The sequence below is a fragment of the Lontra canadensis genome, unplaced genomic scaffold, assembly GCF_010015895.1.
Source record: "Lontra canadensis isolate GAN:19392208 unplaced genomic scaffold, GSC_riverotter_1.0 scaffold37, whole genome shotgun sequence".
Taxonomy (NCBI): domain Eukaryota; kingdom Metazoa; phylum Chordata; class Mammalia; order Carnivora; family Mustelidae; genus Lontra; species Lontra canadensis.
The window spans coordinates 3,232,141-3,248,414 of record NW_022631031.1 but is presented as its reverse complement, the minus strand read 5'-3'; the positions used below and the strand labels follow the sequence as shown (position 1 = coordinate 3,248,414).

The following is a 16,274-nucleotide window of genomic DNA, read 5'->3' as shown; positions in this document are numbered from 1 at the left end:
GGAACATTACCTTGTTTACATTTGTATTTATATTAAAGTATTAATAATGAAACAGAAGGAGAATTATGTTTTGTGATCATGAATGTGTTTTCATTTTGAGAAATCCTAGGTCTGAACTTTTCGTGCTATCAATGATGTTTGATGAAAAATATTTGATAGATTTTATGTTTCTATTGATACTGAACTTGGTACATTATGTTGTTGACCCATGGAAATTTACTCCACATTGTTTTTGAATCACTATTCTTATTTGCTGGACCAACTGGTCTCTCTCTCTTTCGTTATTCCAATAGGATTGAGACTTTTTTCCCCAAAACCCCAAGTGGAAGAGGAGTCAGGAACCATACTCACAAAGTGCCCTTTGTACAATAAACAAATAGAATCTTGGTGTGTGTGATTATATAGAACTTAATATTTTCTTATCTCTTGTAGCCTCACAGCCTGAAAATTTATTCTAGTAAAGAGAGAAGCTGTATATGCCTTTTCTTATTGTATAAATCTCATCTCATATTGAAGTAAATATGACCCAACACTTATCCATGACATTTTCAGAATTCAAGCATAATGACAGGGTCTTTCCTTTCTTAATGCTATGATTATTTTCTAGCCCTTATATACTTATAGTCTTATGACGGATCAGGATATTGTGACAAATGAGTAAGAGGCAAAAGATTGCTTCTTCAGTTTTTTTCTCATTTAAAAAAAAAAGTTAAAATCAGTGTTTAATGCAGGTTGATGGAATGCCTCAATGATTTACCCATGTCCCCAAATGACATAGTTCCTCATTTCATTAAGATTTCCAGTCATCTTTTTTTCTTGACATCAAGGTCCTAAAAGGATTAAACCCTCCCATAAGCAAACACTGTGTAAGTGAGCTTATGTATATAGTTCTCCATGCTCAGTAGAAGTGACTAATTCTTTATAATATCAGCATCATCTAGGATGGAAGCACTGAAAGCAATAGGACTGATTTTGGTCCTCTCCCCATGCTTTCTTTTTTGGCCTTCACATACATAATCTCTGATATCTTGTCAAAATACAGTTTGCATTGCATAATGTTTTGCTGTAAAGCCATTCCTCTTTTTTAACTGTTCTTTTTTCTTATCCTTACATTATATATGTTCTGGTTTTAAGAAATAACAATCTGCAAAGGCTTTGCTGCATGCCACCCATGATTACAAAATATTTTCCCAAACCAAATCATAAACATGTTGTTTAACTGAAAGACATTCTAATTTTCATGCTATGTTGAGTATAAATATAAATTCAAGGCAGCCAAACTCTCCCATTTCCAAATAAGAATATGTACCTACACTCATTAAAAATCATCTGGAAATGTGTATTATTAGCAAATGAGTAAGAAATTTTCACTAGTATAAAATTCCTGCTTTATATAAAAGCCACACTGGCCATTCAAGTATTTTGAGGTTTTTTTTCCCCTATAGTTTTATATTTGTACTGAAAATGATGAATTTAGACTTGAAATTATATTAAAGGAGAACTAAAAGTCACTTCTACCTATAGGGCATTTTTTGAGTGTGCATGTAAATGGCAAAGTGTCCATCTGCAGATCCACCATCAACACTCTTTCTCTCTCTCTACTCTAAGGAAACAGCTCATGCTTACTAGGGTTTTAGAGTACAGTTAACACTCCAAAGGAGAAGCAACACCAGATTTCCTTCAGTTTGTGCCAGTTTGCAAGTTAAAGGTCAAAGGGCAAAGACATAGAACAGGACTCTTCAAGGAAAATTTTCACAGAAGACAATGTTTAAGTTGTTGTTAATGACAGTCAACAGATCAATAATCAAGTTCAAGGCAAGCTGTTCATTGTTTCAAAAGCTAATCCCCTCAAAAGCTGGCTTTCACACAAAGCCAATGTCTGACTCATGGGGTGCATTCGGTCTGACCATCTCTGATAAGTTCACAGCCCAGTGGCTGTAAAGCCTTTCACTGCAAGAAGCAGCTCCTAAAAATCAATAAAGAGGTCTGTCAGTTGCTGACTTTTCTCTAGGAAAAAAATATTGATACAAACCTGCACTGCAGGTCACATGAAAATGACAATACTGCTGTTAGGACAAATTACACTCAACAATGAAATGCTTTGGTGGTCTCTTGGCTCTGTCAGTGATCAAATGGATGGCTAAATGCCAGAAGCCACACTAACCCTTTGAGAACTATGGTTGACATGCAATAGGTAATGCACTGGAGGATATTCATGCAATCTCAGAGTCATCATTTTAAGTCATTTTTAAAATGGCAATGCTAACTGCATGTACTAAGGCAAATTGAATTTTCATGCAACGGATTTTAAAACAGAAATTCAGTATGTCTAAGAAAAAAAAAAAGGCTTAGGCTATTATAATCAGTTCTTCAAATAAAATTTCACTCTTACATTTTCTGAATAAAATATCTTTTATTTGCCAGGAAAAATTTTGGCAAGTAACATTTCTGTTTGCTATAAACGCATTTATGTAGTACCGCAAATCACTTAAAAATTACATGGGATTATAGGATGTCTGTTTTAAAAACCTGAACTTCTTGAACCTGTGTGTTTTTACCATTGCCCAGTTCTATAATTTACTAGATAGCAAGACTGACAATCCTAAGACTCTGAAAGCTAGTCTGATAGTTCTCAAAGGGTTACACCAATGTATTACTAGAGTCACATATCCTTGCAAAATAACTGTCACTTTAAACCACTTTGGAGACATACTGCTTCTTGCTCTTAAAGAATATTCCTGACAGACCCATGGAAGGCCTGGGGCAATGGCCTAATACAACTTGGGGAGATTATCACAATGATGTAGGGTCAGGTGGCAGGAAGGGGATTAGAAACACTTCAAAACAATCAAAGGTCCTGTTTGAATATAGCTATGAATATAAATGTGATGAAACATTGAGGACATAGCTGAGAACAGCTGTATAAAACGAAAAATGGATGTATTATTAAGGCTGTTACTATATTGCAGATATTTTGGCCCCTTGTTTGTTGGAAAATGGCTGTCCCAACAGTCTAAAGTCCTGCATGTGTATTCCAGATCTCCCACCTGACAAAAATGAAGTGTAGGAGACTATCCATAGCAGTCAGAGAGCTATCTTCTTTGGAGACAAAGCTGTTTTGGGTCTTCACACTTTCCTGAAAGTTCAATTGTGGGTTTTTTGTTTAACCTTTTTTTTTTTCTTTGCTTTAAAGCAAAAATTCATGGGTTTTTCCATTTTGCTTTTTTCCCCCAGATAATGGGCTCAGGCTTCAGAAGGAAAATAATATTGGAAACCTTTAAGAAGAATCTTTTTTCTTCTTTTTTTCCTCTTCTTTAGTTAATCCTGAAAATTTACTGGGCATTGAGCGTGCAGAGGAAAGGCCTAGAACTGAATGACAAAGAAAGACAAAGGACTGAAGAACGGCAGATACTGTGCATCATGGAAGCTTCCCCATGAGTGTATTTCCACTCATGTGCAGGACCAGCAACCCTCTGGGTTTGAAAGGTCAGCCTTGAATCAGGCTGCCACAAGCCTGCTCCTAGCTAGGAAACAGCATAACAGCTCTTGTCTTGAATCTCAAGTTACCACAAACTCCTGGAAAAGAAAGAAAGAAAAAAAAAACCCTACATCACACCCACTCTTGCATAGAGCGTTTACAGTACAGTATGTGGCGGGGCGTTCCTTTCCTCTTGAACTGGAACACAGTGTAAACCAATACAAGGAGGCATAAGGCCAAGATGCAGGGAATGACAATAGCTATGGCTTTCACAGTGCTGGCTGTGTTGTCCAGTTTGATGACAATGTCTACATCGTCTGGTGGGCTGTGTCCTTCTTTATCTCTGTCTGTTGGTCCATCACAGCCCATAAAATCCTTGAGGATGGATCTGGGATATCCAGGTTCTACTTTGAGTATCTGGTTGTTGAATTTCCAGTACTCCTTTCCTTTGTAGAAATACGTAAAGCCTAGAGGGGGAAACACACATACAGAGGTACCACTTATTTTGAAGGTGTATATGTACAGAAATTCTTATTAATTTAAATTAGGCTACTTTTAAAAAGATGTATTGTAAGGCCCTTCCATTTTGGTAGGAAGAAAACATTATCTTCAGCTTAGCTATCTTTTGAAATAAATCTGGCTGGTATACTGTAGAAGTTGTACTCTCTAATGCCTACGGAAAGCTTAGCCAAGAGTCAGAATATCCATACAGGACTACTGAAAGATCATGCTAAACACATCTTGTCCTAATCTGGAAGGAGAGCTTTACCCTGTTTCTTACTTCTAAGGTTGCAGTTTCAGATTTACCCATCAGGGTGATAATACCAAACTTATACTGAAATATGCTGAGACAGCCTTATGAACTGAAGCACTATGTGCCTGCAGAGCTGCTGTTGAAGACATTGTACAATCCACCTGAGGAGGCCACTCCATGAAACACCTCAGGGGAAATTTCTAATCATCTCAGTATTGGGAGCAGTTGTACTTAAACACTAGGTTCACTTTTGTCATTTGGACAAGAAATCACAACAATCTGTAAGTCATGAAGCTATGGAGATGTTTTCTTTGCTAGGAATCTTAATAAGTAAATAGGTATTTGCTTTTCATCCAGAGCTGCTTCCTGTCAAGTTTCTTTGTGACTGCACTTTTTGCACTTAATTCCTGCTTTGAGACAAAATTCAAGAAACCAAGAGGAAATACTTTAATGTTATCATTACATAAAAACTGTATTTTGGGAGCCATTTTGAATAATATGCCTACTTTAGAGTTCATAATCATTAATGAGGGTTTTCTATATCCTGTATTATTGAGCACTTATTATGGAAGAAGTATTGTGCTTAAAGCCCAGCAAATGACATATTTTAATCCTCATAACCACTCTGGCAAGTAGAATTATTTACCTATACTTTTAAGGCAAAGATACTGATGCTCAGAGGTAAGATACTATGTCCAAGTTCTGGTGAAAGCAGAAATTAAAGCTTGATCTAGTTCTAGAGTCTGAACACTTAATGATTTTCTTAGAACTGTGTCCTTTAAAGATCTCCTGTCATTTAACAAACACTTCTTGATTAAACATCACAGGTTGTGATAGGTAAAACCCATGCAACAAAAAACTGACACCTTTCAAAAAATTACATTTAGAATAGACCATCACTTCAGGTCACTTCATTTTGGAAATCATTCTGTTCAATGCCATAAAAATCTGCTGTTACTTTTTATTTCGAAGGGCAGTTTTGCAATCAGAGTAACATACCAAGTGAAAACAGGTGTATGTAGATTCAAATATTTCAGCAGGGAGCTGGTATTTGATCACGCTAATGAAATCCAATGTAATTACTCAACAAGCTTCGATGAAGAAATGTTGAGGACTTGCCATATAATAGTACATTAGACAATCACAGTTGAATAATGGCATTGATTTAGAATTAAAAAGACCTTCAAAACAGGTGAACGTACTTCTTATATTTATAAACTGGAAACCCAACAGCTAGAATTATCTTCATCTTTAATTTTTTTGTCAAAGCGAATTACTGTGAACCTACTGGGTAACATACAAAAGTCAGAAGTTTCCATTTTCATATTTATGCAGGGCAAATTTTATAGCACCACACTCCGTACACAGAAGTAGAATGGTAGTTTATTGAGTATATTTGTTAGAGATAACAAGTCTGGTCAGTAGAAGTTAAATAATAAAGGTATTTGAAAAGAAGTGGCCTGCAATCTTGGTAATAGGAATCTGTCAGACTTTGATCCCACAATATTCATCTCATTCAGGAATAAGAAATATGAAACAGCAGTTGGTGGAAGAAATGTTGATGTACTCATTTTTTGTCCTTTTTAAGAACAGCTTTGATGTTATACTCTTGTAGGTGTTATGCTTATTAAGAATAGCAACTTCAGATGAATTCTTACCTGAATTATTATTTTTTGAGAAATCCTGAGGAAGAATTCAGTGGGGACTGTAATGAATTATGTGGTGACTTTTTTTTTCTCCCATATTTGACCAGATTTTACTCGTGACTTTTCTGGTGTTTAGTCCTAACAAGACACTGCCCATCATAATTGTCTTGTTCTAACTCAGTAAATGTCTCTGGATGATAGTGTCTATGTGTTCTCTGTCTTCCACTTTTATGTGCTTATTAGTAAGAAGTTAATTAATATTTAATAAATGTGAATGAATAACTTTAACTTGTGGAAATACAGGTCTGAATCACAGTTGTACATTTTAACAGAGAATGAACATAGGGAGTAGGGACTCAGCAAGTCAACAGAATCAAGAGTCAAAACTATTTTAACAGCGATCAGCAAGATGAAATGCAACCGTTTGAATAGTGTCTTTTATTTGCCTCAAGATTGCATTTTCTAAGGAAGGAATAGAGAATACCTAGGTGGTATGGCTTGACAGCAATTAACTTAGAAACAATTTGAAGGAGAGGGGATGCAGCAGTTCTTTACTACAACTTAATATCTGTTAAAAACTCACTGTTGCTTAAAACATAGATAATGAGTGCTAGGAAGAAATCATTCCACTGTATTCTGCATGAATCAAATCTCATTTAGATTATTGCATTTTCAAAGACTAAAAGTAAAGAGAAAAATGAAAAAAACTGTTAAATCAAGATGGTCTTACAGGCAAAAAGCAGGAGGATGATGGCTCAGGAAAGTACATTCTGAGAAAGCCTGGATTTGTCTAGCATGGCAAGATAAAAAATTTAACCAGACATGACAGATAATCAGTTACTTTAATGATATACCGTAGAGAAAGGTGTTAACTTTTCCTCTTTGGAGATAATGCATTCCAGCACATTCAATGGGGCTAGAATGTTCTAGTTTCAAACCTCAAATATATAATCTTACTTTTTTTTATGATTATGAATGAGTTGCTTAAACTGATGCCAACTTCCTCATTTATCAATAATAGTAAATGACATAAAAAGGTATTTATGTTAGACAAATTAGATAACGAATTTATGTAGTATCTCTGATATATGATAGGCATTCAATAAATACCACAAGTATTCATATTTATGAAGATGGCAGAATTAATATCAGTAGTGTATATGGAGGCACATGCCACCTTAATATGAAAAATAGCCTTCAAACACCTATAGCTGAGTTGCTGAATTTGTGGACTTTCGTTTGTTTGTTTAAGAGTACAAGTAGGAGAAGATTCCAAGGAAGAAATTCCTACATTGATGGAAGGATAGACCAGAGAAAACATTCAGTGGTCTACAATCTCCAACTTTTATGACTATCAAATTTCATGTGCACAGACTTAAAGGGAATTACTTTGAGTCAAAATATAAATATAAATGTATTTACTTAATAATTTGAACTTGTTATCTTTCATACATAAACCTAAGGGAAGAAATTGTATAAAATATGAATTTAAGGTAAGAAGCTATAAGCATGAAATTTGTAGATAATAAAAAGTGGAGAATTTGCTGTTGATAGACCAAAGCCTTCCAGATTCTTTGATATTGCTATTGCACAGAACAAAGGTTTCAGACAGATGAAAAATCTCCTTGAGGGAGGGAATTTTTAGAATAATGGAAGGATAAAATTAATTTATATGACCAGTATTTATTGAATGTTTAGTATGTGACTGCCTTCAAAGAGTTTATACTAGAGGGGATAATGAGCATATAAGCTGATCATTGTAATATGAGATTTGAGTAGAAGGGATGGGGTAATCACAAAAAGATATTCAAGGAGGATATTCTGAAAGATGAAGAGTGAGTTCAGTGTTGAGGGATATCAAAGAGGGGGCTAGACCAGGAAAGGTCCAGAAGACATAGATATATTGCAGTTTCATCTGTAGTTTCTATTCACTTGTAAGCATTGATTTTCCCAAAATGCTTCATTTGTCAGGATTTTAAAGTTATTTTTTTGTTATGTGAAAAGAAACCGTGAAATTCTGAATATAAGAAAACTTTTTTTTTTCTCTTTTGAAATTGACCCTTGAGATGCGAAGATCATGGGGAAATGCTCATGGAAATATGATCTTGGCAGTCTCAGTCCTGTTTTGTACAAAACAAAATTTTCACCTTTGTGAAAATCGATAGTATTTTGTTAATTGTATTAATATAACATAAAAAGGATATAATTACATATTCTGATTTAAAAATTTTGATATGTTGCTTCATAGTTGTTCAGAAACTATTTATGAAAGAGTTGATTCAGTTCAGAGTATACTTCTCGGCACAATTTCACTGACTTATACAGAATATTACTAAATATTCAGGTGGAAAAGAATATGAAAAATCGTTGGGTGGGGGTAGCAAGAAGATTTTTTTGTTTATTTTATATATATAATTTTATAAAATATCTCAGGTATTAGTGGCCTTGTAGATAGAAACAGGGAAAATGAAAACCATTAATGTGATAAGGAATTAAGATTATGTGTATTGTGTCTACTTTTCCATCTTTTGAAACAATTTATTACTTATTTTAAAAGTTATTTTTATCTTAAAAGATAAACTCAGTTTAAAAATTAATAAAGGTAAGAAATTATTAACCAAACTTCCTAGAATTAATAACACTGCAGTTAAGATCTTGGTTGAATTTTCTTTGCATTATTTTTGTATGGTATGTGATAACTTTTATTGAAGACAGTCCAGAGCAGTGGTAAGACTTCTGTAAATATTAGCTAGAGTTGGTTTTATCTGGGCTTTAATAAACCCCTTTATTCTAACCTCAAGAATTCCCCTCTCTCTCTAACTTCTTCCGTGGTGACACATATAATTCATAGGGGTGATCTCAATTTTCTGCCTCCATGTGATCATTTTTCACATTTCTTTTTTCATTTCTTTGTTCTTTTCATCCTCATCTGCATAGTTTGAGTTTTGGGCCCTATTTTGATCTGATTAATTGCCTCCAATGTGACTGCACTGTTACTTCCTTCATTTTCTTATTGATACCCTCTTGACAGATATGTCTTCATCTTTATCTGTCCTCGTCTATGGATTTCTGCTTTGATCACATAGAGGCTCTATCTCAACTTTTTCTGAACCAATAGAATATACACAAAATTGATAATTCTCAACAAGTGCTATGATCAGGGCTTCAAGTTTCTTTTTTACTTTGCCTCTCCCTATAGCATACTACATGTGGAGCACTATCATACAGAATGTAGTATGTCATTTCATATAACAAGGGTCAAAATACAGCTTGTGTACTTTGACTTTTCTGACTGGTGTTTATTGATCCTGGGTCACAGTTCCTTCAGGTTTTTACTCAGTGTATAGTTGTCTTAAACTCTGGCAATATGCTGATTGTTAATTTTAGTCTTCCTTGGTGGTGTTGATTTTTCATTCTCCTCCCATTTCTTCAATTAACTTTTTTGTTCTTTCCTCAACTGATGTATTTAATTTTGTTTTAATAAGTGATGTTAATTTTATTCTTGTTGCATATATGTTACAGACTTTTCATTCTATTGAGGACTCAAATGGTTTATCATTTTCTTATGGCTCCTATTACAAATCATTTGATGGGGTATGTTTTTTGTATATATTTTAGAATGATTTCTTTCCTTTGTTCTAGAATATTGTGTATAAATCCTATTTTGAACTATTTTTATGGTTTATTCCTATTTGCTGATTTCTGAATGAGGAGAGAAATGTTGAGATTTCACATATGCCTACAGATAGGAGTGTATGGATTCTCCCTCACTTGGCTAACTTTCCACTTAGGATCTGGCTGAAACTCAAATCCTGAGATGGAGAGCAAGGAACGGGGGCAGCTCTCTGCTCTGCTTCTTGTTATTAAGCAATCATGCAGTCACTTAGCTTGATTGTATTGAGTTGGGATCGTCCCTGTTTGCTGACACTCTAAGCCAAAGGTGACATTGAAAAATTAAAATCTTCAACATGCACAATTGCCAGATGTCTTTGTGTCTCAGCCCATATGTACAAAATACCTTCCTTGTGACCAGCTCTGTCCCCTGTATGTCTGTTACTAACTTTATAGGCATTTTGATAGAAAAATAGGTGATATTGCTTTGAAGGTATCCACACCCTCCATTTTTAAAAACTTGCGTCTATTTTTTCTCATAAATTGAAATAAGCTGAGGTTAGAAAACATCTGGAGCATAATATTAAACATAAATCTAGGATGGAAAGTTCATGTAAATATGATACATGATAGCCCTAGTATGGTACTTTCTAATGATTTAACATTGTGAAAAATTAGAATTCATTGTTGAAATAGTAAACTCATGAAATACATAATGTACATGCTGCGTACCATTTTCTTTGTGCACAAAGGCTCCTTGAGGAGATTCAGGGATACCTTTCCAGACTGTGATTGGTTTGGGATAGCCAGGATCCATGGTCTTCATTTCTTCACTGTATCTCCAATACCTAAAAAGGATAATAAACAAAACAAAACAAAACAAAACAAAAAGTGCATAGGGAAGGAAATTATGTATACACAGTAATAGTATTCACTGACTCCTTGCTGTATGCTTATCTGTTAATGGTTTACAGGACTCAGTAAAAACACTAGAAAGACAGTGGACACAAATAGCATTCATTCTGTTTCCTTTCTTGCACATGTTAAAAGTGAGTATTGTTACTGCATATTTATTTAGTCTGCTAAAATTAATTTAAAAATTCTAGCTAAATACATTGTGCTTGCTAAATATATTTAAGTTATTCACTAATCTATGGATAAGTAAGAGGTTTTAATGATTTTTTATAAAACTTGCTTAGGCAGCAGAGCACTTTTTTTTTTTTTTTTTGAATCATCTTTAGCAGAATCTTTATTTATTTATTCATTTAAGAAATATTTACTGAGTACCTTTTATGTTCCTGGCATATTTTAGGTGATAGAGATACAACTTTGAACAAGACAGATATTCTCCAGCTCTCATCAGTCTTACATTTTAGGATATGTACAGGTCATTGGCAATAAAACAATTTCTTAGTAAATACATACTGTGATAGGAGGTGTTAAGATTAAAAAACAAGCAGTAAATTTAGCTAGGAATATGGAGAAGCAATTTTAATTAGTGGACAGGGAGTCCTTTCTTTATCAGACATTTGAACAGAAAGGAGTAAGGTATGACACATACAGCTTTTGGGAGAAATACTTTCCAGGTAGAGGGACTAGTTAGTGAAAAGTTACTGTGGCAAGCACAAACTTGGAGTACTTAAGCATCCACAAAGAGGCTAGGGTGACTAGGATTGAGTTAACATATGGAAGAAAAGGTCAGAGTGGGAACCAGAATCTAAGATTAGACAGACCTTTATACAATTGCAAAGCCTCTGGTTTTCCACTAAGGGATATGTGAAGCCAACATAGATTTTGAGCAGGGAAGCTTCAAGATATGGCTTATGTTTGAAAGGAACATGCTGGCTGCTTTGATTTAAATAGACTTAAGGAGGTAAAATAGAAGCAGGGATACCAATTCAAATGTCACTGCAGTAAACCTTGGACTAGAATGTAAATTGTAGAGTTAATGATAATTCAAGAGATTAGAATACATTTTGAAGGAAAATCCCAAAGAGCTTACGAATGTATTGAATGCAGGATGCGAGAGGAGGAAGTTGAGCATAACTCAAGAATTGGGGCCTGAACATGTGGAAGAATAATGTGGCCATTCAGTAAGATAAGGAAATGGGGGAAGGTAAGTTGATTTGGTTGGAAGAATGATGAGTTTGGCTTTAGATCTGTAAAATTCAGGTACCTGCAAGATATCAAAGGGAAGAACTGTTGATGAGGCAATTGGGTATCTGAGTATAGACTTTAGGGCGGGTCTTGACTGGAGCCCTTGGTGTACAGATAGGAGAACCAGATAAGAGGAAAGCTTGTGAAGAGTCAGAACTCTCGGATCCCCGTGCCTTCATAGCGAGGCCCATGAACCACTCCCACAGAACTGCTAGACATCCAATGAATAAACTGTAACCAGCCCTACTATCCTGGCTTATTATTGTTTAAAATGTTCTAAGAATTAAATGAGTTTATGTCTTGAATGTTCAAGAGAAATGACAAAACTGGAGTGAAACCATTGATAGTTCACAGTATATTGCACACTTTAAGGCAGCCATATGATCTATGCATTATCTCATTTAATCACAACAAACCCATGATAGTCATCATTGTCCCCTTCTAAGAGAAGAGAATTCTAAGAGGACATGAGGGTTACATTTATAACCAGTTCTATCTGACTTTAAAAGTCCCTACTCTTGGGGCACCTAAGTGGTTCAGTTGGTTAAATGACTGCCTTCGGCTCAGGTTTTGGGATCAAGCCCCACATCAGGCTTCTCCCTCTCCCTCTCGTAGCCCCCCTGGTCTGTCTCTCTCTGTCAAATAAATAAATAAAATCTTTTTTTTTTTTTTTAAGTCCCTACTCTTTTCTCCAAGCACACAAATATGTTTTCCAAATTTAAATTTACATAGCAACCTTTTGTCTTTTTTTCCACTAAACATCTCTTATCATCTGCTAAAGCTAGTGTTTTACCCACAGGTTTGGGAAGTGACATACTTAATGCATTATCTTGGGATTAGGCACTTTGGCTGAAATCAGAAAAAAATAAAGTTTTTCTGGTTCTTTTTGGATTTTTTTTTTTTTTTAATTCAAGGCCTATGGAAGGTTCTTATTCTACGGAGTTATGGGGTTTTTTACATTAGGTTTTGCTGTAATTCCCTAGAAACATCCAGTCAAGTAACATCTGGAATATTAGCAACCATTCCATTCTCAAGGTTTAAATTTAAAAAAAAAAAAAATTTTTTTTAATTTATTTGACAGAGATCACAAGTAGGCAGAGAGGCAGGCAGAGAGAGAGGAAGGAAAGCAGGCTCCTCGCTGAGCAGAGAGCCTGACACGGGGCTCGATCCCAGGACCCTGGGATCACTACCCGAGCCGAAAGCAGAGGCTTTAACCCACTGAGCTACCCAGGCGCCCCCCATTCTCAAGGTTTAAATGGAAAAGAGAAAAAGATTGTTTCAGGAAGTATTCCAGTAAGTAACCATAAGGCAGATTTTATCCAAAAAGGGAAATACCCTCTTACAGGTATTTATTGCAGATTCTTATCTCAAGAGGATGAGAACAGGTCTGATGGAAAGGTCAGGAAAATCTTCATGGAGAAGACTGAGCTAATATAAAGGTGATTGGGCCTGTCTCTTTGAAGACAAGTTGGCAGAATCATTAGCGTATTATCCTACCAATTTTGAAGTATATTTTCATTCACGTTTAGTTCATGGGAACATCTGCTTTAAAAATATTCCTGAATATTCTTTTTCACAAACCATTCTTTGATGAATATAGAATAATTAATGTGGTTGAGATCGCCCTCAAAATTTCAAGATATCTTCTCTCAAGTAAATATTTCAGTGAGGTTTGCAATAGTCATATATATCAACTGGTTCCTGCACTTGACCACAGAGAAAACCTCTCAGAGAGAACTAGTCAAATGCCTTATTTTCGGATTCTGAGAAACATTTTTTTTCCCCTACATTTTACATCACTAAAATCAGAATGCACTTTACAATAGATACTGTATCAAAGTTTACTTGGTAGAGTTTTCCCCTCCATGATAGTTTAAATAATGACATGTTTTACAATAAATACCATTTTTAGATATAAGCTATAACTTAAAGTAAGCTATTGCTAAGCCAGAGGTTTGGAACAATTAAAAATCCTGGGGACAATGGATCACACCCTGTATATAATTTAAGAAAGATTAACTACATACTTAGAAACCAGGGTTGTTCTCTGAGAAGTAGTTGTAACAATGTTCATATAACAATACCAATAATTTATGTAGGCTTTTGTAGCTATAAAGTAAATTTGTACATACATTGAGGGATAAATCCCTCAACAATCTTCTATATTGCATATTACAGTGTTTTCTATGATCATATCCTAAACACAGATTTAGTATGTATGGTCTCTCAACTCAGTCAGTGCTAGAGCATTAAAAGATAATGATTTAGTTGCATTTGCTCCTTTGAAATGTTGCAGAGTTGAGACTCTAATGCTGCTGGATTCATAGGTTAGTACATTACTGTTATTGTTTCCTTTGGCAGAGCATTCTTACTCTCTTGGTGCTATCTCTCAAACTCTTCAGATATATTGCTCGAGTATAATTTTCCTTCTTTTCTCCTTCTGTTCATTCATAAATCCATTGACCCATCAATACTTTTTTGAGCCAGGCACATAAGATTCATAAGATCACATTTCAAGAAAATATAAATGGAATGTTCATATCAACAAGAGACAAAAATGTCCATGTAATGGTATACAACATTTTGTTAAATGCTTTCTCTATGAAAAAAAAAAAAATGGTATAGAAAATTCTAGAATGCCATACTTTAATGGGATGTTGTTGGATACTGAATTCAAACTGAAAAAAAAGTGGCTCCAAGGGTTATTTCACATGACCCAGCCATTTCTTCATCCTAGTTTGTCTCATTTCTGTACTACCGAGTCAAAACTACCTGCTTCTCTTAAATTACACAACATATAGGACGACTTCTTTTTTTCGTACCCAAATAGTTATTAAAAAAATTATACTTTTCAGAAACATTCTTAAACATGCAGCAGAATTGGAAATATTAATTTATACTGTGTTGGATGATTTTAAAAACATATATTGAGTAATTCATAAACACACAAGTTAAGCTGGAGAAAATAAATATGTTTTTCTCTTTGACTATTAGTGGTAAAAATAGTAAAAACCAAAGTGGATCTAAATTTTGTCTTTCATTGAAAATATCTTAAAATTCTTAGAAGTTAAGCTTAGAATGAAGTATGGCAATAGAGTCCTGTATATATTTGTGAGAAGATGCTGACAGATGATTTAGAAACATAGCATTTTAGAGTTAAATGCTAGGAGGATCCAAAATGTATCCAAGTATCAAATTATAGTGTATTAAGAAAAGGGCAAGTAGGAATCTGAGGAACTAAGTTCCAGGCTATATGTAAAATAGTGAAATAGTGGAAATTTTAATCTCACTTTACAGATCTATTTAAAGAGCCATCATTTCAGCTATTCTTCTGGCTCTCTCTATACTTAGGAGATTTGAGGTAGGCCCCTGCTCTTAATGATGTTTACCATTCTCTAATGTGTACCTCAGACTGATCTTTCCACTGAGGAGCAAACTCAATTATCCAAGTACCTACTTGATTCATCCAGCTGGTATGTAAAACAAGCATCTCAATCTAAATATGAACATTTCAATCTTTTAATCCCCTTTCCCCTGTATTCCTTCCCCTGTCTACCCTATCTCCAGAAATGGCACCATCTATTTAGTTTTTCAGGTGAAAAACCTAGAATTTATCTTTAGTTTTCTTTTTTCTCACCTAGGATCCAAGCTGTAACAAAGACTTGTTCTGATTACATTCAAAATATATCCTGTACCCACCCTTTTTGCTCTATCTCCACTACCAACATGGTATCCCTCTGTACTACTCCAACAACCTGCCAGTTATTCTCTTTGCTTCCCTCCTAAAGCCCATTCTTCACACAGAAACCATAGTGATGTTTGTGAGTACAAATCAGGTCATTTCCCTTTCCTCTTGAAAATTCTTCAATGCCTTTCCATTATTCTTAGAATAAAATCCAATGTCTTTGCTATGGTCTATAGGGCCCCATGTAATCTGGTCCCTACTTACCTATTTGACTTCCTTTACCACTTAACTTGCTATTCTCTAGCCAGAATGTTTTAACTGATTTAAACATTCCAGTATTAATGTTTTTGCACATTATGTCATCTGCCAACAACATATTGTTCCAGACAGCTTCATGTGGCTGATTCACCCGTTCAAGTCCCCACTCTAGCGTCCCCTTCATAAGTGAGGCTTTCTCTGACTTCCACACTAATTTTCTAACTGTTCCTTACCACCCATGAGTCTCTATCACATAATGTGATAAATCAAATTTATTTCTTTGTAGCATTTCTCAATGTTAAAGTTTCAGGCTCATTTACTTGTTTACTGTTTACCACTGTCTCCTTTAATAGAAGTTATGTACCATGGAAGCAGAAGCCTTGTGGTCCTTTCTAGCACAGGTCACAACATATATGCACAAAATATTTTTTTGAATAAATGAATGAGGGTATGCCAGGACTATTATTGAAATCCTAAGGAAGAGGAATTAGAGCTATTGAGAGTGGAAAAGACTATGGAAGAGTCTTTTGAGAGTGGAAAAGACAAGATTCAGGGCTGACATATGGTAGTACTTGGACCAAATCCAATTTAAAGCTGTGCTTTGTTTGTCTAGCAAATTAAATAAATGATTCTGGTTTTGAGTGCTTTTCTAGTGTATTTGTACTTTCCAGTTCACTATAGTAC

The 16,274-nt window shown here is 34.9% G+C and overlaps 1 protein-coding gene across 2 annotated transcripts in view; it reads right to left on the bottom strand.

Moving 5' to 3' along the window:
* The window catches only part of MMP16 (matrix metallopeptidase 16), a 290,552-nt gene that overhangs the window by 6,331 nt on the left and 267,947 nt on the right, over nucleotides 1-16,274 (bottom strand). Inside the window, exons 9-10 of one of the 2 annotated variants that reach the window (XM_032869083.1) lie at nucleotides 10,223-10,338; nucleotides 798-3,945 (exon numbers count right to left, since the gene is read on the bottom strand). In XM_032869083.1, coding sequence (XP_032724974.1) covers nucleotides 3,611-3,945; nucleotides 10,223-10,338 — 451 coding nt within the window. In that variant the 3' untranslated portion in view covers nucleotides 798-3,610. Of the gene's footprint in view, nucleotides 1-797; nucleotides 3,946-10,222; nucleotides 10,339-16,274 lie in introns of those variants that run through there. The other variant, XM_032869084.1, reaches the window with a different exon arrangement.